General features: G+C 36.1%; 1 protein-coding gene, 1 non-coding gene and 1 pseudogene across 4 annotated transcripts in view; 1 reads left to right on the top strand and 2 right to left on the bottom strand.

Moving 5' to 3' along the window:
• Nucleotides 1-534: 534 nt before the first annotated feature.
• The window catches only part of VPS26A (VPS26 retromer complex component A), a 37,804-nt gene continuing 11,068 nt past the window's right edge, over nucleotides 535-27,270 (bottom strand). The window contains exons 3-9 of one of the 3 annotated variants that reach the window (XM_090278118.1): nucleotides 16,895-16,970; nucleotides 15,770-15,926; nucleotides 15,001-15,165; nucleotides 12,436-12,542; nucleotides 8,407-8,475; nucleotides 5,959-6,101; nucleotides 535-2,251 (exon numbers count right to left, since the gene is read on the bottom strand). In XM_090278118.1, coding sequence (XP_090134244.1) covers nucleotides 2,138-2,251; nucleotides 5,959-6,101; nucleotides 8,407-8,475; nucleotides 12,436-12,542; nucleotides 15,001-15,165; nucleotides 15,770-15,926; nucleotides 16,895-16,970 — 831 coding nt within the window. In that variant the 3' untranslated portion in view covers nucleotides 535-2,137. The remainder of the gene's footprint in view (nucleotides 2,252-5,958; nucleotides 6,102-8,406; nucleotides 8,476-12,435; nucleotides 12,543-15,000; nucleotides 15,166-15,769; nucleotides 15,927-16,894; nucleotides 16,971-27,270) is intronic. The other 2 variants (XM_090278119.1, XM_090278120.1) reach the window with 2 other exon arrangements.
• Nucleotides 8,926-9,029, bottom strand: LOC150010208 (U6 spliceosomal RNA). The gene has a single exon (XR_016511471.1). It is a non-coding gene; the product is annotated as a U6 spliceosomal RNA (small nuclear RNA).
• Nucleotides 24,013-24,264, top strand: LOC150010207 (small ribosomal subunit protein eS27-like pseudogene; annotated as a pseudogene).

Below are 27,270 nucleotides of genomic sequence, written 5' to 3'. Positions count from 1 at the left end.
CTATGGGCCATCTGTGTCCTCTTTGTAGAAGTGTCTATTCAGGTCCTTTGCCTGTTTTTTAATTGGATTGTCTTCCTGGTGTTGAGTCGTATCAGTTCTTTATATATTTTGGAGATTAAACCCTTGTCCCATGTATCATTAGCAAATATGTTCTCCCATAGTCAGTTCCCTTTTCATTTTGATGGTTCCTTTAGTGATGCAGCTTTTTAATTTCATGTAGTCAGTCCCATTTACATTTTCATTTTCTTCCCTCACCCTGGGAAATATACAGGCAAAAATATTTTTACATTGGAATTTCTGAATTTTTACTGCCTATGTTTTCCACTAGGATTTTTGTGGTATCATGTCTTACAAGTCTTTAATCCATTTTGAGTTTATTCTCATGTATGGTGTAAGTTGGTGGTCTAGTTTCACAGTTATTGCATGTACCAGGCCTGTTCTCCCTACACCATTTATTGAAGAGACTAGCTTTATATACTCCATTGTATGCTTGTGCCCCCTTTGTCAAATATTAGTTGACCATAGAGACATGGGTTTATGTCTCAAATTATTTATTATACATTATGGGCTCACAATTGGAGGCTGGATAAATACAACTGGTTCTCAAATTTTCTTTGAATATTTTCTAGATTATTACATGCAAGTGACCATGAAAATATTGGGCATTTTTAAATTCTGAAACTCTGAACAGGCACTTACATGAAAGGAAAACATTACCATTCACAACCACATGTAAAATAGATGCTCCAGCACATGGTACATGGAACCTTTTGTCAGTAAAGAAGCTGGTTACTGATCATTTTATCGAAGTGCCATAGTAGTAAAACAAGTTCAAAGATAAGTAATCTGGGTTACTTAGCTTACTCATAAAGTAAGTTAACTGATGAGATTTGCACTGAAGTGTATAAAAAATATTGGTACAAAAACCAGTGGATCATAAGTGAAAGTAGTTTCACACAACGGGCTTCATGGGCTGTTTTAGTTCCTACACCCCACTCTTAAGTGTATTTGAGGTCAGACCTTAACGCACATGACTGCAGCCTTCTTTTTGCAGGCTTTGAACAAATGAATTGAATTTAGCATTAAAGTTTAAACAGAATGGGTCAAATGTAAAACTGAGTTTGAACAAGCCAAAGTTCCAATTTAACAAACATGATATTGTCCAGATCTGGATAACTACATTCTTATTAACAGGCCCACCTCAATTGCCCCCATCATCTTCAAACTCTCCCCTGAAAAGGAAAGAGAATATTTGTGAAGAAAATTTATATCTGCTTCTATCTGGTAAAAAGATTCTTTAAATTAAAAGTAATTTCAATGTACTAATGGAAAAATTATATAGTTTTAACAAATTCTAAAATGCCAACATAGAGTCAACTCCACATTACAGAAAACATACAGTGGACCTGCTGTATAGTAGTACCCAAATGGTTACTCAACATGGACAAACAAGTTAAAAAAAGGCTGCAATGACATGCCATATAAACCATTGAGAAAAAAAAAAAATTCTTACCAAAGAGGGTTTCAAAGACAATAAAATTCAGGAAGCTATGGAATGGCAGACCAGAAGAACTTACAGTGAAACATTCCATATGCATTTCTCAAATGCATACATAAAAACATAAATGTAATACTCAAAAATATTGAGATGCCATGTTAAATCTCTGTGGGATGTTAGGGCCATTCAGGTTTTCTAATTTTATTTGAACACAAAATACTTAATTTTGCATGTAAAGAATAAAAGGTAATCATTAGCATGAGAAATGGATTTATAATCAATATTATGCACAAAGAAAGCAAAATTACAAATACCAGCCTACTCATATGAAAATGTTTATATCGATGCATGTGAGTGCTTATCATCAAATCAAAGTATGCAGTTTTAAAAAAAAGAAAAAGAAAACTGGCAACTTAAGAAAGTTCCAGTGTTTCAAAGAAAGCAGTTTTTTTAATGTATGTACATGAAGAATATTTAGCTATATCATAAAATAAATGCAGCACTGTAAGATAAAGGAAGACTATTATACATGGACTTTTGGCATTTCTCCCCCTACATGCGGCAACCATCTTTAACCTGCTGAACTTAAATCTAAACAGTTTTATAAAAGTTTTTTTGCTTTTCTTTCTCCTATTCAGTTCACATTTCAGGCTGTTCAGCAGATGCCTGTGATTCTGGTGATTCAAATCGCTGGTGAAAGTTTGTTCTCTGTTTCCTCAGTTTTTCAGGCGCTTTTCTCCATAAAATTATCTCCTAGTTTAAAAAAAAAAAATCAAAAATTAATGTTTAATATTTATACCTTAAATTTTCACATTGAAATATTACCACTTCATCTAATACTTCTGGCCAAGATGGCGGCCTAAGAAGGAATACAACTACCTCAAAACTAGAGACAACCAGAAGTTCCAGAAAATCAAGCTGCGTGGACGTCCAACAAATGAAGATATAACGAAGAAATACTCATCCAGACAGGTAGAAGGGGCGGAGAGGACACCGTGTGGTGGCAGCAGCAGAGGTGGCAATGGCGGCAGCCCAGAGAAAAGTGCAGTTATACATTTTAAAAAGTCGGGAGGGACATCTGGGGAGCATTCCCAACATTAGTCCAGACTGCATAGCTTACGGTCCCAGAACACGTGACAATAAAGCCTCATTGCTTCTGACTGTGCCAACCAGTGGGGGTTGGGGAGGAAGAAACTGCTGGTCTCTCAGCAGAGTCCGCTTGTTTCAAGGGCCCCCACTGTCCTAGAACATCTGCAGACAACAGCCAGGACAGCAGCTAGAGAGGCACCAGTCCCATACGGAAGTGGGAGAAGTGGCTGGAAAGGGGCGAGTGCTGAGCAAGCAGCACTGTTCCCTCTCAGACCCCTCCTCCACATACAGCGCCACAATGTGGTGAAACAGGTCACCCGTTACTGATGAATACCTAAGGCTCCGCCCCTTACAACATAAGAGGAGCAACAGCTCTACCTGGGACGCAGAGGCTAACAAGATGAGGAGACAGAGAAGTATGGCCTAAAAGAGGGAACAGATCAAGGTTCCAATGGGAGAACTAAGTGACAAGGAGATAGCCAACCTAACAAATGAGGAGATAGCCAACCTAACAAACGAGGAGAGAGCCAACCTAACAAACAAGGAGAGAGCCAACCTAAGAGATGTAGAGTTCAAAACACTGGTGATAAAGATGTCCACAGACTGGACAGATATGCTTAAGTATGGCAAACGCACAAGGGAAGAAGTAAAAGCTATGCTAAATGAAACGAAGGAAAATCCACACAAAACCAGTGGTGAAGGGAAGGAAACCGGGGTTCAAATCAATGATTTGGAACATGAGGAAGAAAAAAACAGTCATCCAGTACAGAATGAGGAAACAGGAATTGAAAAAAATGAGGAGAGACTTAGGAACCTCTGGGACAACTTTAAATGTGCAAATATCCAAACCATAGGGGTGCCAGGAGAAGAGGAAGTGCAAGAAATGGAAAACTTATGTGAGAAAATGAAAAACACACCAAATTTTGGCAAAGGGAATAGACATACCAGTCCAAGAAGCACAGAGAGTCCCAAACAAGCTAGACCCAAAGAGGCTGACACCAAGACACATAATTAAATGCCAAAGGCTAAAAATAAAGAGAGAATCTAATCTTAAAAGCAGCAAGAGAAAAGCAGAGAGTTACCTACAAAGGAGTGCCTAGAAGACTATCAGCTGATTTCTCAAAAGAAATTCTGCAGGCAAGAAGGGACTGGCAAGAAGTATTCAATATGATGAAAAGCAAGGACTTACAACCAAGATTACTCTATCCAGCAAAGCTATCATTTGGAATGGCAGTGCAGATTAAGTGATTCCCAGACACGGTGAAGCTTAAGGAATCATCATCACCAAACTAATATTATATGAAATGTCAAAGGGACTTACTTAAGAAAAAGAGGATCAAAACTGTGAACATTAAAATGACAACAAACTCACAACTATCAACAACTGAATCTAAAAAATAAAAACAAAATCCAACCAGGTAAAACCAGAATAGGAACAGAATCATAGGTATGAGGATCATCTTATCAGCTGGGAGGAGGGAGGGGGAGAAATGGGGAAATGGTGCAGGGATTAAGAAGCATAATTGGTTGGTACAAAATAGACAGGGGGAAGTTAAGAATAATATAGGAAAGGGTGAAGCCAAAGAACGTATATGCATGACCCATGGACATGAACTAAGGGGGGGGGGGGTGGGACTGCTGGAGGGAAAGTGAGTGCTGGGCAGAGGGGAGCAAAGGGGAAAAAAAACCGATACTGTAACAACATAATCAATACAATATACTTAAAACAAAAACAAAAAAAAACCCTACTGCTTCAATTTTAACCAAAACAAAATGAAATTCTTCCTTACTAAAGCCCTGAATGACCCACGTCCTTCCAATTCTAGTCATAGAATGCCCTTATGCCAACTCTGCTTCCCTCCACCAGCACCCATGCACACCACCACTGCCGCCACCAATCCCATCTGGCACAAAATTCTCGCTATTATTGATTTAAAGACTAACTCTGTCCTTTGGTTTGCTGTTCCACTGCCCTTATCCAAGTTCAAGCCCTTGTCACTTCAATCTTAAGATATTAAAATACCTTCCTGGTAGATGACTGCCTTGCTTACCTGAGGCCCCTTTCTAATTCAGGGCCCTCCAAAACCATTATCCAATGTACCAACATCACTCCCTTCCCTCCGTAGAACCCCCACCCTCAGCTGCCAAACTGAGTTACTCTCTGCCTCCAATATACTCCAAATAAGCTTGCCCTACATATTGCCCCATATACGTATTCTTTAACACTCTATTCCTCAGCTTATCTAAATCTGACCCTAATCAATCTACCCTGAGATCACTTCTCTTCTGAATTCCTAAAATTATTTGCTTCATAAAGTCATGACACGCTTTTTTTAAAACCAACATTTCAGAATTTAAACATCCAAATGAATATCTATGGGAAGCAATATACTTATTCAATAAGGCCACAATACATAATTGACTTGGAAATGGTAAATTTCATATAATATGGCAGCATTAATGGAATAAATTTTCTCTTTTCTAAATTACTGTCAAACTATTAAATTTTCTGTCATTTAACTTGTATTTTTCTTTTTCCATATGTGTGCAATGTGAGATTCTTGAGGACAATCCATTTTTATACAAGGTAGTTTTTGTGTTCTTCATAGTACTCAGCACAGAATAATTTCTAATTAGTTTTTAACACTCAACTGACACTCAAATATTTATTAATCTGGTTCACAATTCAAAAAACAAACAAAACACCATCTAATCACAATCTTCACTCAAAATTCACCAAAGGCTTTGATTTTGAAATGAGAACAAGTTTTATGACAGATATTTTATATAAGAAAGTATTAGATTTGGGTCATTTCATGGACATTTATAACAGAATCAATAAGGAAAAAAAGGGAAACCCCCAAGTCCATCAAGTTAATTTAGTCATTAAAAGTGTGGATGCAAATTTGTATTTGTTGATAAAGAAAAGATATTCAAGACAGTACTGAGTGAAAAAAATGTAGAATAATATGCTTTATGTGATCTAAAAACACACATACACAATGCTGTCTGGAAAATTTATCACAGTGAGGGTGGAATTTTTGATGACCTTTACTTCAATTTGTTCTTCACTGCCTGATTTCTTTTTCTTTTCTTTTTTAAACAAACAGTAGGTATTGTTTTTATTAAAAAAAACTTTCAAGAGAAAAATAAAAACCCTGCTACATTGTAGCCCATTCTGGAGTCCTGCAGAATGACTGGGAGGAGATCTATCACCACACAACTCCACTCACACCTACTTACTTATCCTACGCTCAGCGTTTTCACTTAGTAACCCCCTTGTTCAGTACAATAAAGCTTAGAAAAATGAATTTGTTCAGGTATTTTTAGAACTGCCAATGGACAAAATACTAGCCTGGGTGGTGCCATACCTGCTGCTTGAAGTACCTTCTGTCTTCCTCATCAACGAGGACTAGATTCAAAAAGTACCTTACTGAGAATTTTTTGTTTACATCTCTCATTGTTGGAGTTGGGTCATATCCCGCCAAAAATAGTCTTATTGGAATTGATTCACCTGAAAGAAAAGCAATTTCCATTGAATTCTAAAATATTAGAGAAGATATCAGTGTGTCAGTTCCTCATGAGCGGGCAGCATAACTAAAACCTTAAACCAAGGTTTCTCAGCCTTGGCACTGTTAACATTTTGAGCTTGTTAATTCTTTATTGTGGGTAAGGTCCTATGCACTGTAGAGGTTTAGCATCATCCCTGGCCTCTACTCACTATATTCCAGTAGCATTCCCCAAGTGTGATAATCAAAAATGTCTCCAGGGGTGGGTGGGGCAGGGGAAAGCAACAGGGGAAAAATCGGGGACAACTGTATTAGAAGAACAATTTAAAAAAAAGAAAAAAAAATGTCTCCAGGCACTGCCAAATGTGTAGGGCGAGGGTGAGTGTGGGGGTCCAAAATTGCCCCTAGATGAGAACTACTGTTCTAGAGCCAGAATGCCTGGATTCTAATCCCAACTCTATTGTTTACTGGCTGTGTGACCTTCATCAGGTCACTTGGACAATTTTTCAAGTTCATCATCTGTGAAATGGAGAATATCAATAATACCCATCTTGTAGACAATTTGTAAGGACTATATGGGTTAACATGTCATAAAAAGCTTAGAACACTGCCAGCTATTTTCTGCTTTCATGAAATTCACCTTAATTTCTAAGCATTTGTGTAAATTCTTGAATACTTACTACTAATTCATCCAAAACAACATGATCAGAATGATGACATTCTTTCATTACCAAAAAGACTGATATTCAGATTCTTATGGCTTCTGTTTTCCTAAGGGTAATTACTTGCATATTCCATTTGGAATCTTTTTTATATAATATTTTTCTTATGCATTATCTATTTCATGAGATATAGAACCATCACTTTACATAAAAAATTGTGGCTGCCCCGGCTAGTATGGCTCAGTGGACTGAGTGCCAGCTTTGAAGCAAAGAGTTGCTGGTTCAATGCCCAGCCAGGGCACATGCCTGAGTTGCAGGCCGGGTTCCTGGTTGGGGCACGCGAGAGGCAACCACATATTGATGTTTCTCCCCCTCTCTTACTCTCTTCCTTCCCCTCTCTCTAAAAATAAGTAAAATCTTTTAAAAAATTGTGGCTGCTGGACTTTTACAAAGTAATATTGCGTAACTTAAAAGAGTACACACACACGAATCTTGGAGTCAGAAAGGCCTGGGCTCAAATTCCAACTCTGCAATTATCAGCTACTGAAGGAAACCAGAATATGCCACCACAAAATATGCCTCAGACATTAATTATTTTGAGCCAAAGGCAATTAAGCAGCAAAAGCAGAAAAGGCTGCCCCTTTTCTGCCTTAAGGCAGGATAGAAATTCTCCTTTTACTGGAGGCAGACTCATTAGCTCGGGGAGGGATGAGAGCAATCTGCAAACAAACCTCATTCCATTCCTCCCATGTGTTTACTTTCCCCCAGTTTGCCCACCTAGAAGGCTAAACTCACTTTTTTTTTTTGTCTAGTCATTTCTCTCCAAATTATTATTCTTTTGAAGATGCTGTATTATCAGCTGAAATTCTAAGCCACTGCTTTGAGTTACTTTTTTTGTTGAGGTTTCTCCTGCACGATGTGCACTGCATGCATTCAAGAAACTGTCCTCCTCTTATTAATATTTTTCTTGAACAGTCCCAACTGAAAATCTAAGATAGGTAAAAGTAAAATTCTGCCTTCCCTACACTGTATCTCCTTTAACAGGTTTTTTAACCTCTTTGCATCTTGGTTTCAGCTGTCAAATAAGCGATAGGGAACTTGGTAGGGAACTTGAGAGCACCTGAGAGGAACTGGCACTCAATAAATAACTATTTTTTGAAGTAATTACTAAGAGAGTGACGAAAAGCAAAGACATAAATTTAAAATGATAAATACTGGCTTCACTATTTTACACAATAAAGAATATCTGGTAATGGAACTTATTTTCTTGGGGGCTATAAGGACTCTAGAATCCCACAGGAATTAATCCTCACCTATATTAGATCTTATGTTCAGCAAGAATAAGAAAGATTTACAGAGATGTAACAGAAGACAATCAAAATATTATAAATCCAGAACTAGAGAAGAGATAGACATATCTTTTAAATTCTAAATTTACACTGAGTGAAAAAATTAAGCCTTATTTCAAACTAGGAAATACTATTACGGTCTTCAGTTTATATACAAAGGTGATTTTAAAAAACAACATTGAGGAATCACTTTAAGAATTCACACCTCACACTGCATAAATATTTTCAAACAAAACTGCCATGAACACTGCTGTTTGCACTACCCACGATACAAAAGAAACAAATGAAAAGTGTGTTACCTTTGACTGGTGCACCATCCATTATTTCATATTTAGCAATTGTTTCTGTTTCTGTTGTGGTACTGGGTCCTAGTACAATAATGTAAATGATATTAATTTAAATATTTCCAGAATATAATTTCAAGTCTTAATACTTTCTTCCTATTTTCCTACTATATTATTTTAGTACTAATTTATCTTTCCATTTTTTGAAAATGTTGTTCATTCTTTTCTATTTCATGATCTACACATAACACTCAACTGAATGTTTCACTCCCTTCCTCCCAAAGATTATATACAATGACAATCTTCTTCACAGAATTCCTTCTACAGTTTCCAAGCTGGAAACTAGCAATACACATCAGAACTAACCACTGACTTGCTAGTTTTCTCTGCAACACTCGAACTGTCTTCTCTTGGAGGTAAGTTAACTTTAACATAAACTAAATATTTGATTGACATGTAGTTCTTTTAAATTTGGGGATTCGCCCTCTAGAAAATGAGTGGAATCAAATATTTTACTTATTTTTTAATTGGGTAAAAAATATGGAACACTTCACAAACCTGCGAGTCATCCTTGCACAGGGGCCATACTAATCTTTTTATCATTCCAATTTTAGTGTCTGTGCTGCCGAAGTAAGCACCAGACATTTTTAAGAAGTCAATGATATGGTAAGTGAAAAAAGTATATCAAAACATATAGTAATGATCCCAATGTTGTAAAATATACAACATGCAAAGACTAAAGTCCATTCTGTATTATGAGTACAGGTTATTTTTTATTTAAAATTTTCTAGAATCAAACATTTTTATATTCAGAAAAAAATATTTCAATTAACAATTTTTTAAAAACAACAAATGGGAACCTGAGGTTTGATTTAATGTCTTTAAATCACTTAAACTTTTATTAGCATGTGAAATATGGCGATTAAGAAATCACAGATGGTTGTGGCTGGTGTGGCTCAATGGACTGAGTGCCAGCCTGCAACCAAAGGGTCGCCAGTTCGATTCCTAGTCAGGGCACATGCCTGAGTTGAGGGTCAGGTCTCTGGTTGTGGAGAGCAAGAAGCAACCAGATGATCTATCTCTCACGCACTGATGTTTCTCTCTCTTTCTCCCTCCCTTCCCATCTCTCTAAAAATAAATAAATAAAATCTTTAAAAAATTAAAGACAATTTAAAAAAAGAAATGTATGAAATAAAATAGAAAAAATCACAGATGTTTATAATTATTACTACCAATTATAAATTCTTAAAACATGTTGCCTAAAATTATTTTCAGCAAAAATACCCAACAAAACTGAAGAGACAAACTAAATCTATGTACTAATTAAAATTAAAAAGCATTTTATGGCCCTGGCTGGGTGGCTCAGTTGGTTGGAGCATCATCCCGTACACCAAAAAGTTGCGGGTTCAATTCCCGGTCAGGGCACATACCTAGGTTGCGGGTTCAATCCCCAGTCAGGGTGCGTACAGGAGGCAACTGATCGATGTTTCTCTCTCTCTCTCTCTCCCCCTTCCTAAAATCAATAAACACATCCTCGGGTAAGGACTTAATAAATAAAAAAAAATTTTTTTAAAGGCAGTTTATGAACCAATAAATTATTTGGGGTCAACTGGTTGGTCAGCCATATTGGAAAAAGTAAGGCTGGATCTAATACCTTTTATCTTATGTCAGGACAAATTCCAAATGATTTAAACAAAATTCCCAAACTATAATGTATTATTTTAGTAGAATCAAGCAAAGAAAATTATTCCTAGAACCTCAGTATGAAACAGAACTTTATAATTCTGGCATAAAACCCAGAGTCCATAAAAGGAAAAACTAATAAATGACTACATAAATAGAACTTCCACATGGCATAAATCACCATAGCAAAACAATCTGGGGGAAAAGTTTTTTGGGGTTTTTGTTTTTGTGTGTGTGTTATTAATAGAAAAAGGGATTGATTTCCTTAATATATAAATAGTTCCTAGAAATAAGAAAAGCTCATAATCCAATAGAGGTGGGGCAAAGGATATCGATAGGCAATTTACAGAAAAGAAATGCAATAGCTTTTACACACATGAAAAGATGCTCACCCTCGCTCACAATGAGAAAACTAAATTCAAACTACTTCTTCCCCCTACCCATCAGATCAGCTATAAATTTTATAACCTTGTGCTGGTGAGAACAAAGGGAAAAGAGACACTCCTCCACATTCATTGCTGGTAGGTGCAAACTGTTACAAATCCTAAAGAGGACAAACTGGTATTAAGTATCAAAAGTTAAAATGAAATGTCTTTTGGAACAGCAGTTCCACTTATCTTGCCAAACTCAGGCAAAATGACATATTAACTGAAGCACTTTTTGTAGTAACAAAGACTGGAAACAACCTGTATGTCCACTGATAAAAGATGGGTGGTTAAATTCTACTACATACATCAAATGGTATACTATAAAAAAAGATGAGAACATGTTCCTTCTTACAGATTGATATGAAAAGATCTGTAAGATGTATTACTAAATGAAAAGTTTGTATTATATGTAACCATTTAACTGGAGATACTTGAGCATATATGCATAAATGCCTAGAATTTTAAACAAAATTTTGTTTTTCTAAATGTACAGCTGGTAGGACCTTTTGTTCATGCATCTTCCCCAGCAGCCGGGACATCCCCACTTTTGGTGTTTCTGGTGTAATTTCCTCGAGCTCTGTGCTTTCAAACTAGCTCAGTAAGTCTTTTATTAAGGCACGCCCAAAAGGCTGCCTTGGCCAAGGAGCCACAGATCTTTGTCTCTCAGAGAGAACAGCTAGGGTTATAACCTTATAGCTGGGGACTTCCTTACAGAGTTTGTCATATGTTGCTTTGTCAAACAAAAAGTAGATTATTGAGCTTCTCCCCAACTTTGCCTTTAGACCACTTCTTTTTGGCCTTGCCCAGTTTTATTCACTAGGTCTGTCTTTCTTGGCTGATTTTCCAGCATCTTTCTTCTTGTCATCCTTGGGCATCATAGCGAAACTCAAAGAGCAGCTCCTACCACTGCTGCCTCAATATGATATCAAGACAAAAAGGAAGTCTAGAAGGATTTTAAAACTTGTAAATATATTACCTATCAGCTGAAGTACAGAAATAGCACACTTTTTACTGTACAGCCTTACACTTTATTTTTGAACCGTGTGAATTTATCACCTATAGTAGTTCTCTCCCCTTAACCACGGTTTCAATTCCCTGCAGTCACAGTCCAAAAATATTAACTGGAAAATTCCAGAAATAAACAACTCGCAAGTTTTAAGTTGCTCGCTGTTCTGAGTAACGTGATGAAATCTTGTGCCATCTGGCCCCGTTCTGCCTGGGACGTGAATTATAAGCTGCCTGTTTCTCACACAGTAGCCATCTCAGTTATCAGATCAACTGTGACGGCGTCGCAGTGCTTGTGTTCAGGTCACCCTACATCATTCACCTCACTTCATCTCATCACCCAGGCATTGTATCATCATCTCTCTTGATCACAAGAAGAAGGGTAAATACAGTGCAATAAGATATTTTGAGAGAGAATGAGACCACAGTCACGTAACTTTTATTATAGTATAGTGTTTAATTGTTCTATTTTATTATTTTTGTTGTTACTCTCTTACTATGCCTAACTTATAAATTAAACTTTATCACAGGTTTGTTTGTATAGAAAAAAAAAAACACATGGACAACGGGGTGGGGAAAGACTGTGGAAGAAAGGGTGGGCTGGGTGGGGGGGAGTAATGGGGGGAAAAAATGGGACAACTGTAATTGAAAAACAATAAAAATAAATAAATTTTTAAAAAAAGTATATAGAGTTCAGTACTAGCCATAGTTTTGGGCATCACTCTGGGTCTTAAATGTATCCCCCCCAGATACACAGGAATTACTGTATTCAAAAATCAATTTTAAAAAATACATAGAGTAACTTACTGCCAGAAATATTAAGTACCAAAATCAGTATCCAATGTGAATATTTTATTTAAATAATTTTTTAAGATTTAAAAATTTCAACTGAAACAGGAATTTCCATCCAAATACTATTTCAACTTACCAATTCCTGTGATTTCTTTTTTGATCAGTTGTAACTCCATATGTTGAATTTTTATTCTTACTAATAAGAAGTAAATCTTTCCAACAATCACATCCTTTAAATGATACCTTTGGGGAAAGAATATATCTCACTTACTAAATATTTAATAAACAAAGAAAAAGTGAAATATGCCCTAAAGGCTTTATTAAACATCTTCAGATTAATAACTATTTAAGAACACCACTCTGACCATTCATATTGTTTAATGTTCCTCTTTTTCAAAAAAGTATTAATTTACAGTATGTACTGTTTAATGATGAGGATACGTTGTAAGAAAGGCATCATCAGGCAATCTTGTCATTGTGTGGACATCATAGGGTGCACTTACACAAACCTAGATAGTATAGACTACTATACACTGAGGCTTATGTTATACCACTATTGTATATGTGGTGTGTTGTTGAATGAAATGTCGTTATGCGGTGCATGACTATACTATATAAATAAGGAATCAAATTTTTACCTATCAATACACTTCAGAAGGAAAAATTACCTGTTAGTCCTTACTCAGAGGTTAACTTAGTTTCCAAAGAACTTAAGCATGGCAAATTAAGATTCTTATACTTGAAATATTCATTTGGTGTATGAAGTTGTTCTTGAACAATAAAATCTCTATACAAGAGTTTAGTATCATTATTACTCCAAGTGATAGAATAGTGTAGCTAACAAATCACTGGGCCTCAAAGAGAGACTTCCTAGTTGAATTTAGATATTTCTAAAATAGACCTTTTCCAAGTACCTTGAAATAAAGTAGTAATAAAACGGAATTCCTACAATACCCAGAAGGCTTTTTAAGTCTTCTCCCAGGTTTGCATCTCAAAATACCCTAGAGTTGATTGATACAATTATCTCAGTCTGAAGATTCCCAGTGAGAAGTTTTTAAGTCCTAAACTACCTAATAATTTTACCAATGATATATTGGGTTGGCTAAAAAGTTCATTTAGTTTTGTCCATACGATGGCTCTAATAGTACTTAGTTGTCTTTCATTTCATTTGAAACAATTTTGTTAGATTGTATTGTGACAGTTGTCATATCAGCAGGCATTTAAAAAACACATCAAAATCGGTGAATCTCTGTGCAGTCATTTTAATATTGAAGCTAGAAGACGAACGACATTCTCAGCATATTATGCTTTATTATTTCAAGAAAGGTGAAACCGCAACCGAAATGCAAAAAAAGATCTGTGCAATGTATAGAGAAGGTGCTGTGACTGATCAAACATGTCAAAGTGGTTTGTGAAGTTTCTTGGTACTACTGACATTTTGGCCAAATAATTCTTAGCTGTGGGCTGTCTTATGCATTGGAAGATGTTTAGCAGCACCCCGGCCCCTACCCATTAGAAGCAAATAGAGGGAGGTAGCAGACATACTCAAAATATCCAAATCAATGAAGTTATTGGTGAAAATGAAAAATGTGTCTTTATTTCACGGAAAAAAACTGAACGGACTTTTTGGCCAACCCAGTAATTTAAGACTCTGAAGGCATGTGTATCACATTTTCAGTAATATAAACTGGGACATGACAATAAAAATCATGTAACAGAAGAGTGCACAGGAAGGGAATAAAAGTATGTATACATCCAGTTCTTCAACAAACAAACTTTAATGAAAAAAACAGCAGGAAAAGCCTATAAACTAGATTTAAGAGTCAAACAACCAAATGCAATGTGGATGCACTGAATTTGAACAAATCTTGTTTGAATACTGATTTTAACAAACCCGGTATAAAACAATACAGGAAAATGTAAATGTTTGGATATGTGAAGACATTAAGGAATTATTAATATTTTTAGATATAATAGTCATTGTATTAAAAATTATACATAATTTTTATAAATGAAATTTTATGTCTGCAATTTGCTGCCATACAATCTATGGGGAGTGTAGGGCCGAATACAGACAAAACGCATCTGGAGCTGAGCAATGAGTGTGTGAGGATTCATTATACTGTTCATATACTTTAGTTTGAAATTTTCCATAACAAAGTTTAAAGAGGTGTTAAACGAAACAAAAAACCCATTTCTGTAAAAATACAACATATATACCTCCTCCTCCCACATGTAAAGACATAAGAAAATATCTTGATTGTTAAATGGTAAAGGTGAAAATATGTGATGTTTTTACTTCCTGCAACTCTCCTACATTATCAAAATTTTCAATGAAAATGTATTTATTGTTTGTCAGAAAAAAGTATTTTTATTTAGTTTTAAAAAGATAATAGGCTAAAGTGATGTTAGGCAAGTAAAATAAATTTTTATGGACATAGGGATTAGCTGCCTTCTGAGATGGTAAGATGCTCTACAAAAAAGGACCAAGCAGACTCATCAGGAATAGGATACGAAAGAGACTTGCACTGAGTCAGAAGCCAGAACAAAGTCCTAAAGTTCCTTTCAGTTCAGAGAGCCTGTTGATCTGTTAAATCAGGTTAATGTCAATTCTACCCTCACTTTGACCAATTTACAAAAACCTGAAAAGCTTACTTCTTAATTTTCACTGAACATTTATCTGTTTGTGAAAGGTACTTACTTTGATTTATTATATTCAAATTCTATGTGTAGACAATCTTCAATGCCCACTTCCATCTTAATAGAGTTGTTAACATCAGGGTAGGTAGCAAGCTGGTGAACAATAAGATCATATTCTTTTACCAAGTCTGTCAGTCTTCTTACTATTGTAACTTTAAGAAAATACCTACAAAGTTAATGGAAAAATCAAGTTAAATCTCCTATGATAAATTTCAGTGTTTTAAAAAACCAAACATTAACTGTTTAACTCAGCCTTCTCATTGCTAGAACTCTTCTGGGATCAACTTACTTTATTTACTTCATGAAGGAGTTCTAATTTTTAAATAAACACCCCTACCGTGCAAAAAAAAAAAAAAAAATTCAATTTCAAGAATAGTGTACATACTTTTTAGATGAATTTGGAGTGCTATTGTTAAGCCTACAAACGTCTCTAGACCACTCTTTAACCATATAGTAAATGATAAATGAGGTCTGTTGGGAAGCTAATGGATTGAGAGGATAATTCCATTTATATAACAAAGTATAAGGGACAATTCATACAAAGAAAGTATATGACTAAAACTCCTCAAAACAGGGTTTCCCCTAACTCTATGATAGAAGGCTCTTATTACCTCAGATCAACATTAGCCAGACAAAACATTTGACGTAATTTTTAGAACTATTAAGTCTTTCAGTCCATAATTATAATAGACGTTCTAATAAGACACTCTGTAGAAACCATTATTTTCTAGTTTTGACTCCGTATAGTTTCTAATACACCTATTTCATACCTCAAGCGGACATTGGCACCGATGTAAGATTCATATGGCTTTTCAACTTGCATAAATTCAAAATCATAACTTCTGCTCTGGGTCAGTTCTCCAGGTAAGGCTAGTTCTTTCACTAGGTTTACAAATTCATGAGTATTACTCTTGTCATTGAAAAGTTCTAAGAAATTTTAAAAAGCAAAAAGACCAATTATATTTAATACCATTTCATTTAAACACAAACTTCTAAGTCCAAAGCAATGAAAATGAATTCATTCCTTTAATGTAGTTAGGGTTTGCCTAGTATGAAGCTGTTTTTAAAATACACATTTCCAGCAATTATTTGAACATCCTCCCTTCAAGGGAAAAAAGTGTTGTATTCTTTTGCTTTAGTTAGGCAAATGTATTACCTTGATAAAACTATATATAACACACAAAAAAACTAAAAACTAAAACTAATCAGTTAATTACTATAATTTGGCCTTCGAGCATAATCTCACCTAGAATAGCCATTTAAATAAATATCTACCCATTCCAATTTGATACTTTAAGAATTCACAGTAAAACTTAGAAAGCTAGATTTAAAACTAGCTATGTCTACAGTATTATAAAGACCAAGTTTCTCTTTTCTGAATCTGCAGTACCAAAATATTTAGCAGTTAAACTCCTGCTAAATACATAATGTCTCTGAATATATGTATGGAAATGTACACAAGTTGATCTAAGTCAGGAAGAAATTACACCTTTCCTTTTCACACAGTTTTCTCTTGACAGGCACACACTAGGTTAGGAAGACAAATGGCTTGGGTAATTAGAAAGTGACAGATGAAGGTGACAAATAATTGTGAGTAAAGCTGGTGAAAAAAATGTAGGCAGATGGAAATTTCAGTGAGTCAACTAATTTACCTGAATTATTTTTCAAGGCTGGTTAACTCCTTTAATTTTTAGTAATTAATTTTAATAAAAAGCAGGATGACTCAGATATCATTTAATACAATTAAAACATGATTTAATGTTTATAAAATAAACCCTTTTATTATGCAAAATCAATTCCTTCCACAAAGCTAAGCTCTAATTCAATTATTTAAGTGCTAAATCCAACCCTCTAGTTATCAAAGAAAAAAAAAGTAATACTATTTTACAACTCACCAATTTGACCTACAAATTCAATTCTAATTCCTTGGTGTTCTAGCCTCTTTCCAGGCTGCTTAAAGGCTAGGTTTACCTGCCAAAACATGAAATTGTAAGAGATGTTAATACCTTGAGTGGGCCTACCAACTGATTCCTTCCAGATGAATGCAATCAATGTGTATTTCAGGTATTTATTTTTGACGTTTCAGACACCACCACATACCTAGATCATGATGACCTTGATAGCACCAGAGAGCATATAACTTACTCATATACAATCACTAATGAACCTATACTTACATGTACACTTAAAGCTTTCTTAGGAAGGAATACTTCTTATAGCTGGAGAATAATACTATTCAATCAAAAAGGAAAAAAGGGAAAACTTTAAACTATTCAAATGTGTTTTCTGGTCAAATAGTTAAACATTGCTACAACAATAGCATTTTAATGTAAGGTAAATCACTAATTCAAAAAACTGACCTAAAAGATCATTTTCAGCTTTTTGTAACCAAGACTGTATTGTTATGATTCCTAACCTTAAAAGCAATGTTTATTGCTTTGTGTCTGCTACTCAAACTAAAAACATAATGTTTAAAGATTTAAATTTTGAATATGGGTTATCTTACATACTTCTGAAACAAAATATGTATTCTCAAAATCTCTGAATTCATATCTGCCAAATTAAAACCCTAATTTTATAAATTTTTAACTTGACAAAATATCTGTAAAGTACATACATTTTAAAACTAAAATTCCAGCCTTGGCTGGTGTGACTCAGTGGACTGAGCGCTGGCTTCCAAACTACAAGGTTGCTGGTTCAAATCCCAGTCAAGGCATATGCCTGGGGTGCAGGGCAGCTAATCCGTGTTTCTCTCCCTCTATTTCTCCCTCCCCTCCCATCTCTCTGAAAATAAATAAGTAAAATCTTTTAAAAAAAGAATATGCTTGTTTGTTAGCTAATCCTTAAATATTTGGAATTAAAAAAAAAAAGGGGGATTTTATTTATTTATTTTTAGAGAGAGCGGGAGAGAGGGAAAGAAACATCAATGTCTGGTTATCTATTATGTGCCCCCAACTGGGAACCTCGTCTGCAACCTAACCGCTATCGAACAGGTGAGGTGACCCTTTGGTTCACAGGCCGGCACTCAACCCACTGAGCAACACCAGCCAGTACGAGCATATTCTTTATTATGAAAACACTGGCAATGTGACTGCTGAAAGCCTCTTTCTTCCAACAATGCTTCTCAAAGGAAATGGAAATCAAGGACCAATAAAAAAAGATGTCCAATTACTTCTGTTGCACACTATATAAATTAATCACTCTTCTTTATCTTCCATATTCATAACCAGGGTGAGTTAGTTATTTGCCTTCCAAATTAATATCAGAAATATAAGTAAATAATTAAGTTCTGGTATATCATATAATGGAATATTATTAAAGTTTAAAAATAATATGGCCAAAGAACTTTTAATGATGTGGGAAGATGTGCATGATGTTACATGAAGGAAGCATGGTCAAACTGTATACAAGTATCATGCCAATTATATATTTTTTAAACTACAGAAAAGAAATACTCTTCACCGCAGTTACTTCTGAAAAGTATGATGAGTAGTTTTGTTTCCTTCTTTGTAGTTCTCAAGGGCTTTTTCATTTTTTTAAATATTAGGCAAATAATACTCTCAAAGTCAGAACTATACTTATTTTAAGAAAAAAAGATAATACTTAAATATGCTTCACACACACTATTAAGTTAAATTTCAGGTTTGACCCACAAATAAAACAAGCGTAACTCCCAGCTGTTTTATATGCCAAGCAGTCATGAGAGTGATTCTCTAATTTGTACTAATAAAGCATATATAAAAAAGTATACTTTAAACAATGTCTATTTGGCAACAGTTTATAATGTCTTTGTTTGAACATGGCTATATCTGATATTTTTAAACTTTACAGTTCAAAAAGAAAAAAAAACTTTGAAATCACTAAAAATAGAAATGCAGGATTGTTCCATTTCCCTACAAACTGCCTACATGTTGGAATTTTTCTTGATTCCCACTGATGTTAAATATAATTGCTTTTTTGAAGTATATTTTATTGATTAGGCTGATACAGTTGTCCCAATTTTTTTCCCTTTACCCCCCTCCGCCCAGTACCCCCTTCCCTCTAGAATCTCTCCCCGCTTAATTCATGTCCAGGGGTTGGGTATTTAAGTTCTTTCATTTCACCCTTTCCTATATTATTCTTAACTTCCCCGTCTATTTTGTTTCTACCAATTATACTTCTTGATCCCTGCACCATTTCCCCTTTTCTCTTGCTTCCCTCTCCCAGCTGATAACCCACCAAATGATCCCCATACCTATGATGCTGTTCCTATTCTAGTTGTTCGCTTAGTTTCTTTGTTTTTATATTTTAGATTCAGTTGTTGAGAGTTTTGAGTTTGTTGTCATTTTAATGTTCATAGTTTTGATCTTTTTTTTCTTAAATAAATTCCTTTAACATCTCATATAATAATGGCTTGGTGATGATGAACTCCTTTAGCTTTACCTTGACTGGGAAGCACTTTATCTGCCCTTTCATTCTAAATGATATCTTTGCTGGATAGAGTAATCTTGGTTGTGGGTCCTTGCTTTTCATCACTTCAAATACTTCTTGCCAGACCCTTCTTGCCCGCAGTTTCTTTTGAGAAATCACCTGATAGTTTCATGGGAATTCCTCTGCAGGTAACTGCATTCTTTTCTCTTGCTGCTTTTAAGATTCTCTCTTTATCTTGAACCTTTGGCATTTTGATGATGATGATGATGATGATGATGATGATGATGATGATGATGATGATGATGATGTGTCTTGGTGTGGTCCTCTTTGGGCCCAACTTGTTTGGGACTCTCTGTGCTTCCTGGACTTATATATCTATTTCCTTCGCCAAATTAGGAAAGTTTTCTTTCATTATTTTTTTTAAATAGGTTTTCAATTTCTTACTCCTCCTCTTCTCCTGGCACCCCTATGATTCAAATGTTGGCATATTTAAATTTGTCCCTGAAATTTGTAACCCTCTCCTCGTTTTTTTAAATTATTGTTCTTTCTGTTCCAGGTGAATGTTTATTTCTTCCCTTTGTTCCAAATCATTGCCTTGATTCCCGGCTTCCTTCCCATCACTGTTGGTTTCCTGTATATTTTTCTTTTTTTCACTTTTATAACCTTCACTTCTTCCTTTATTTTGTGACCATACTCAGTCATGTCTCTGAGCATCCTTACTACCAGCATTCTGAACTCTGATTCTGACAGGCTGGCTATCTCTGTTTCATTTAGTTATTTTTCTGGGGTTTTGTTCTGTTCTTTTATTTGGGCATTTCTTTGTCTCCTCAATTTAGCAGCCTCCCTGTGTTTGTGTATTAAACAGAGCCGTTTTGACTCTGTGTCTTGGCAGTTTGACCTAATGTAGTAGGCATGTTGTAGGACCCAATGGCACAGCCTTCCCTATCACTCAAGCTAGATACTCGAAGTGCACCCTTCATGTGGGCTCAGTACACCCTCCTCTTGTAGTTGAGCCTTGGCTGCTGTTGGCAGATCAACAGGAGGGATTTACTCAGGCCATTCAGCTGCAAGGACTGGCTGTGACCACTGACAACCAACCTCCATCCTCCAAGGAGGATCAGCTGTGCAGGGGCAGGGTGGTGGTGCTCCTATGTGGTATGTAGCTGTCCTCTAGATGCACTGGCCCTGGGGTTTCCCGGGTGGTGCAGGCCAAACTCAACCAACACCTGTTTTGCCCGGGGCCACCCTGCCTGAGTTATAAAGCAATCTGCAGATGGCTGCTACTTGTGCTGGGCCTGGACCTAAGGCCAGCTGTTGCTTAATAGATTTGGGAAGTTGTGAAGCATGAGCCCATACCAGCCATTTATATGGGAAAGCAGCTTGGGTGGGTCTGTAAGTTGGGTGGGGCAGAATCTCTGAGGCTCTCCGAGGTAGGTCAAATAGTGTTATCCAGGTTGATGGAGTCTCAGCTATGGCACCAGCTCCAAGGCTCTGTGGGGGAAGGGTTTAGAAAAGAGACAATGGCCTCTGCTTGCCTTGATACCAGACACTTCAGTTCCCTCCTTTATGCCACTGGTGCCTTTCAAGCTGCTCCCCTGGTGCTGGAGCTCAGAGGGAATAAGTCTGAGGAAGTGAGTCTGTGTGTGGGTGTTTTAAGAGGAACTGCTTGGGGGTCCAGCAGTTTCTTTCACCAACTCAATACCTACTGGTTTTTGCAGCCAGAAGTGGGGACTTATCTTCCTGACACTGGAACCCTGGGCTGGGGGGCCTGGTGTGGGGCTGGGACTTTACTCTCCTGAGATGCACCACACACGGGTGAGAGACCAGCCAATTCTGTGTCTGTGTCCCTCCTACCCATCTCAATGGATGTGGTTTACGTAATTCTGTAGTTGTCAGATTTCTGACAGTTCTGGCTGATGGCTGTTCTATACTTTAGTTACAATTTTGAGGTGGCATCTGAAGAGGCGAGCCACGCCTGCCTACGCCGCCATCTTGCTGGATCTCAAAACATAATTGCTTTTAAGCCTAATTCAAACTATTCTGGAATCTGAAGAACCCTGTAATGGGAAGGCATAATTAAGCATATTGGTTTAAAAGCTATTCTGCAAAGGAGCATAGAAGAAAATAAAAAATTATGATGGTGAACTGGTAAAGAATTTTAACACCAACTCACAGTTACTCTTCTGTAACTTTTATTGTAATTTCAAACTGACAGAAAAGTTGCAAGATCTGCACAAGGAAATCCCATATCTCAGACCCATCAGATGTTTATATTTTGTCCCATATGCTTTATCATCTTCTCTATATGTATACATATGTATGCACACATACATGACTTTTTTTCACAACTGTGAATAAAGTGGAGACATCATGCCCCTCTACCCTTAAACACTTCATGTGTACCTGCTAAGGAAATGGACTTTCTCTTACATAATCACAGTGCAATTATCAAAATCAACTGTCTCAATAATGTACTTTATATCCTTTTTTCCTCCTGTCAAGGCTCCAATCCAGGATCACACATTACGTACAGCTATTTCTCTTTGGGCTCCTTTAACCTGGGACATTCTCCAGTCATTGGCTCTCTTGACCTTCATGTTTTAAAGAATACAGGTCAGTTACTTTGTAGAATGTCTCTCAATTTAGGTTTGTTTGATGTTTTATCACAATTAGGCTCAGCTTAAGCATTTTTGGCAGAAACACCACAGAAGTCAGGTGGTGTCCTTTTCAACATATCTTAGTAGGAAGCACATGATGCGTTTGTTCTAACACTGGTGATGTTCACTTTGATCACTTGGTCAAGATGACCCCTCAGGTTTCTCCACTTTAAAGTTACTATATTTCCTTTTGCTATTAAGTAATTACAGCAGAGAACCTTGAGACTATGTATATATGTTTAAAAGGCCATAAAAACAGTTCTAACAAACCAATCTCAAAACTCATTCTTCAGCATATAATGTTCTACAGGTGTCTCAAATAATGCTGTCTTCAGATCTATTTAAGGGGTGAAATTCATCTACATTGTATTTAAGACAAATACATATCAGTATACTACATGTCATTTACAGGGTCATTTACAGTGGACACCAAGATATCTGTACATTAATGTTGCTGGAGATTGTGATTATCCAAGATTAGTTTCCTACTGCTGCTAGAAGAATATAGTCCATATTGTGTTCACATGAGATACTGCAATAATATTCCTTGCTTAAAGATCTAAACTATAAACTTGTATAATCTCAGACTTTGTTCACTTTTCAAGTAAGGAATAGATGCAGAGTTCACTATAAGGGGCTAGGTCCTGGTACCATCACTTCAAGACAATTTACTCATCATCACTGCTACTTTACCACCTCCCTGAATCCTGGGATTCTAGAATACAAGAAACATCTCATACTGACACAAAATTCAGTGAACAGTTTGTCAAAAAAGAAAAAAAAGAAATCTTTCTTATTCTCTTGCTTCAAAGGGCATGGCTAGGCCCAAGAGACGGTTTTCACAATTCAAAAAAAAAAAAAAATTACCTCAATAATTACCATATTTTTCACTCAAGACACACTTTTTCCCCCCCCAAAAGTGGGGGGAAATGTCTGTGTGTCTTATGGAGCAAACATTGCATCACAGACCATGATGTGTATTACCTGACTGGGGTTCCCAGAAAACTAGAAGAGTACTTGAACCTTAAAGTCTCTCCTCATTTGTTAAGTGACAGTGATGACAGTTCTTAATACCACTGTTGACTGCTGTTCACTTTACATGGTTGAAATATTATTGTTATATTTTATTAAATATTTAAGTACACCATTTGGTTCAGAATTTTTCTTGTTTTCCTCCTCTAAACTTAGGTGCATCTTATGGTCAGGTGCATCTCATGGAGTGAAAAATACAGTAATCACACAGTCAACAAAAATCTCTCAAAGTACTCAGAAGGTACAGTAATACTGTCCAAACGCTCTGGACTTACAGAAGATTTGTCACATGAGCAAAATCAGTAAATATTCTAATTAAGGATAAGAAGAACTTAAGTAGCTTTTTGAAATTTCCCTATTTATCTTGTGGCAATCTAAATATTTCCAGTTACCTTAAGGAATGCTTCAAAAACTCTCCAAAACATTTCTGACAGACAGCAATTAAATTTAACTCTAAAAAGTATATGCTACAGCAGTCCTAAGACAATTCAATGTGGAGAGAATATTATTTTCAAGAAATAGTGCTGGAACAATAAATATCAACATACAAAAGAATGAAGCTGGATCCCTACCTCATACCATATACAACTATTAACTCAAAATGGATGAAAGACCTAAATGCACAAGCTTAGAAAGAGAGGTGTAAATCTTCATTATCTTGGACAGCCAAAATACTTCCTTAGATGACACCAGAAGTACAAGCAACAAAAGAAAAAAATAAACTGGATTTCATCAAAATTTAAAACTTTAGTGCTTTAAAAGACACCATCAAGAAAGTAAAAAGACAACTCACAGAATAAGAGAAAATATTTGTAAAGCATGACTGACAAAGGACTTGTATTTTGATTATATAAAGAATTTTTAAAACTCAATAATAAAAAGACACCTTTTCAGGGCAGGGGCCTCCCCACAACATGCCTCTCACAAAGGATCTCATTCATTCCTCTCTAGAAGAGAAAAAGAGGAAACACAAGAAGCACCTGGTGCAGAGCCCCAATTCCTACTTCATGGATGAAAACCACCCAGGATGCTTTAAAATCACCACCATCTTCAGCCATGCACACACAGTAGTTTTGTGTGTTGGCTGCTCACCTGTCCTCTGTTAGACTACAAGAAGAAAAGCAAGGCTCAGAGAAGGATATTCCTTCAGAAGGAAGCAGCACTAAAAGCACCTGAATCAAGCAAGTGGGGAAACATCCCCATAAACATATTTTGGACACATAAATAAATAACCCAAAACAACAAAGACAAATAATTAAAAAAAGAAAAAAAAAGAGTAAGAATAGATTCTTCTCCAAAAAAGATATATAAATGTCAATAAGCAAACAAAAAGGTGCTCGATATAATTAATCATTAGGGAAATGCAAATCAAAACCACAGGGAGATCCCATTGCATACTGACCAAGATGGTCATAATAAAAAATACAGATAATCATTAAGTATTGTCAAGAATGTGAACAAACTGGAACCCTTATACATTGCTGCAGAAAATGTGAAGTGGTACAACTGCTTTGGAAAAGTTTGGCAGTTCCTCTAAAAGTTAAATACAGAGTTAACATATGACCCAGCAATTCACTCCTAGGTATACATTCAAGAAAACTGAAAACACATATTCACACAGAACTTGTTCACAAAATTCAACATTATTCACAAGAGCCAAAAGCTAAAAATCCAAATGTTCTCAACTGATGAATGAAAAAAGGAAATGTAGCATGTCCGTATACCACGTAATCATATATTAGAATATTATCAGGCCATAAAAATGTTTTGATACTTGCAACATGGATGAACTTTGAAAACATTATGCTAAGTGAAATAAGGCAGGCACAAAAGGACAGATCTTGTATGAAATGCCCCTAACAGGCAAACTTATAGAAAAACAAAGTAGATTAGTGGTAGTCAGGGGCTGGGGGAAAAGAGAAATGTGCAGTTACCGCTTAATGAGCACAAAGTTTCTGTTTCGATTGATAAGCCAGTGCAGGAACAGTGATGATGTTGCACAAAACTGTGAATGCAATTAATGCCACTGAATTGTACATGTAAAAATTGCAAATTTTTAAATGTATTTTTTTACCAAAAAAATTTAAGACATAAACCTTGAAATCATAATAAGTAAAAGGAGCCAGACACATATTTTATGATTTTATTTACATAAAATGTCCAGGACAGGCAAATCCATAGTGAAAAAAAGCAGATTTGTACACTAGTGGATAATAGGTGTCTTAGTCCATTTGTACTGCTGTACCAAAATACCATAGACTGCGTAGCTTATAAACAACCAAAATTTCTTGCTTATAGTTCTGAAGTCTGGGAAGTCCAAGATCAAGGCACCAGCAGATTTCGTGTCTGGTGAGAGCTTCTGGTTCATAGATGGCTGTCTTCTCACTGTGTCCTCACATGTCAGAAGGTGCAAGGGATTTCTTGGTAATCTCTTTTATAAGGGCACTAATCCCATTCATGAGGGCTCTGCCATCATGACCTAATTACCTCCCTAAATCCCCACTTCCAAATACCTCACATTGGTGATTAGGTTTCCACACATGAATCTTACGAGGACACATTCAGTTTATGGGACCAAGGAAGTGATTGCTAATGGTATGGTGTTTCGCTGGAGTGATGAAAATGTTATGGAATCTGATGATGGTGATGGTTACACAACTCTGCAAATATTTCAATAGGGTGGATTTTGTGGTATGTGAATTATAACTCAATAAGGTTATTTGAACAGAACAGAGGGAGGCTGGAGTAGACCCACCCAGCCTCTGATTTATGACAAAGGTGATACTTCAGTGCAATGGGAGAAAGAATGGCTTAAAAAAAACTCTTTATTGTATTTTTTCCATTACCATTTAGTCCCCTTTTACCACCCCTCCCCCCAGCAATCACCACACTGTTGTCCATGTCCATGAATCCTTTTTCCTTTTTGCTCAATCCCTCCAGCCCCTAAACCTACCCCCTCGCCACTAGCTGTCATCTGCTCTCCAACTACGAGTTTGTCTGCTTCACTTCTTAGTTCGGTTTGTTCATTAGATTCCACATGAGTGAACTCATATGGTATTTCTCTTTCTCTTACTGGCTTATTTCACTCAGAATAATGTTCTCCAGGTTCATCCATACTGTCGCAAATGGTAAAATATTCTTTTTCTTTTTTTTTTAAGGCTGAGTAGAACTCCATTGTGTAAATGTTCCATAGTTGCTTTATCCACTCATCTACTGATGGACACTTGGGCTGTTTCCATATCTTGGCAACTGTAAATAATGCTGCAATAAACACAGGGGTGCTCATGATATTTAAAGTTAGTGTTTTCGGTGCCTTCGGATATATTCCCAGAAGTGGAATTGCTGGGTCAAAAGGCAGATCCATTTTTAATTTTTTGAGGTATCTCCATGCTGCTTTCCACAGTGGCTGCACCAGTCTGCATGCCCACCAACAGTGCACTAGCGTTTCCTTTTCTCCACATCCTCACCAACACTTGTTGTTTGTTGATTTATTGAAGATAGACATTCTGACAGGTGTGATATGGTGGCTTTTCCAATAAATGTCCTGGGTTAATTAGATATCCATACATACAAAAATAAAAACTAACCTTGACTCCTAATGTCAAACTTAGGATCTAAATGTAAAATAAATATGTATATATAGAAGAAATAACTTCATGACCATAAGGTAGGCAAAGAATCCTTAAATAGGATACAAAAAGGAAACATTGCCCTGACTGGTGTGGCTCAGTTGGTAGGGCATCGTCCCACAAACAGAAGGGTTGCTGGTTTGATTCCTGTTCAGGGCACAGACCTGGGTTGCAGGCCAGGTCCCCAGCTGGGGGCATGCAGGAGGAAACCAATCAATGTTTCTCTTGCACATTGATGTTTCTCTCCTCCTCTTTCTCCTTCCTTTCCCTACTCTCTAAAAATAATAAAATCTTTTTTTTAAAAAGGAAACATAACATTTGTAGTAATTAAAATTAAGAACTTTTCACCAACAAATACCATTAAGATAAGTGAAAAGTTAAAAAAAAGAAAGAAAGAAAGGAAAGTGTGAATCTTTATAAAGATTCAAATACAGGACATCTGTCTATAGAGTTAACATCTGTCTATAGAGTTAAATAAGCTAAAGAATGAATTAACAGCTGATAACTTAAAAAAAAAATAGTGAAAAGTTAAGACAAAGTGGA

The sequence above is a fragment of the Furipterus horrens genome, unplaced genomic scaffold (genome assembly GCF_987537825.1).
Source record: "Furipterus horrens unplaced genomic scaffold, mFurHor1.1.pri manual_scaffold_5, whole genome shotgun sequence".
NCBI lineage: Eukaryota > Metazoa > Chordata > Mammalia > Chiroptera > Furipteridae > Furipterus > Furipterus horrens.
The sequence above is the reverse complement of the archived record's forward strand: the minus strand, read 5'-3'. Positions and strand labels throughout refer to the sequence as shown.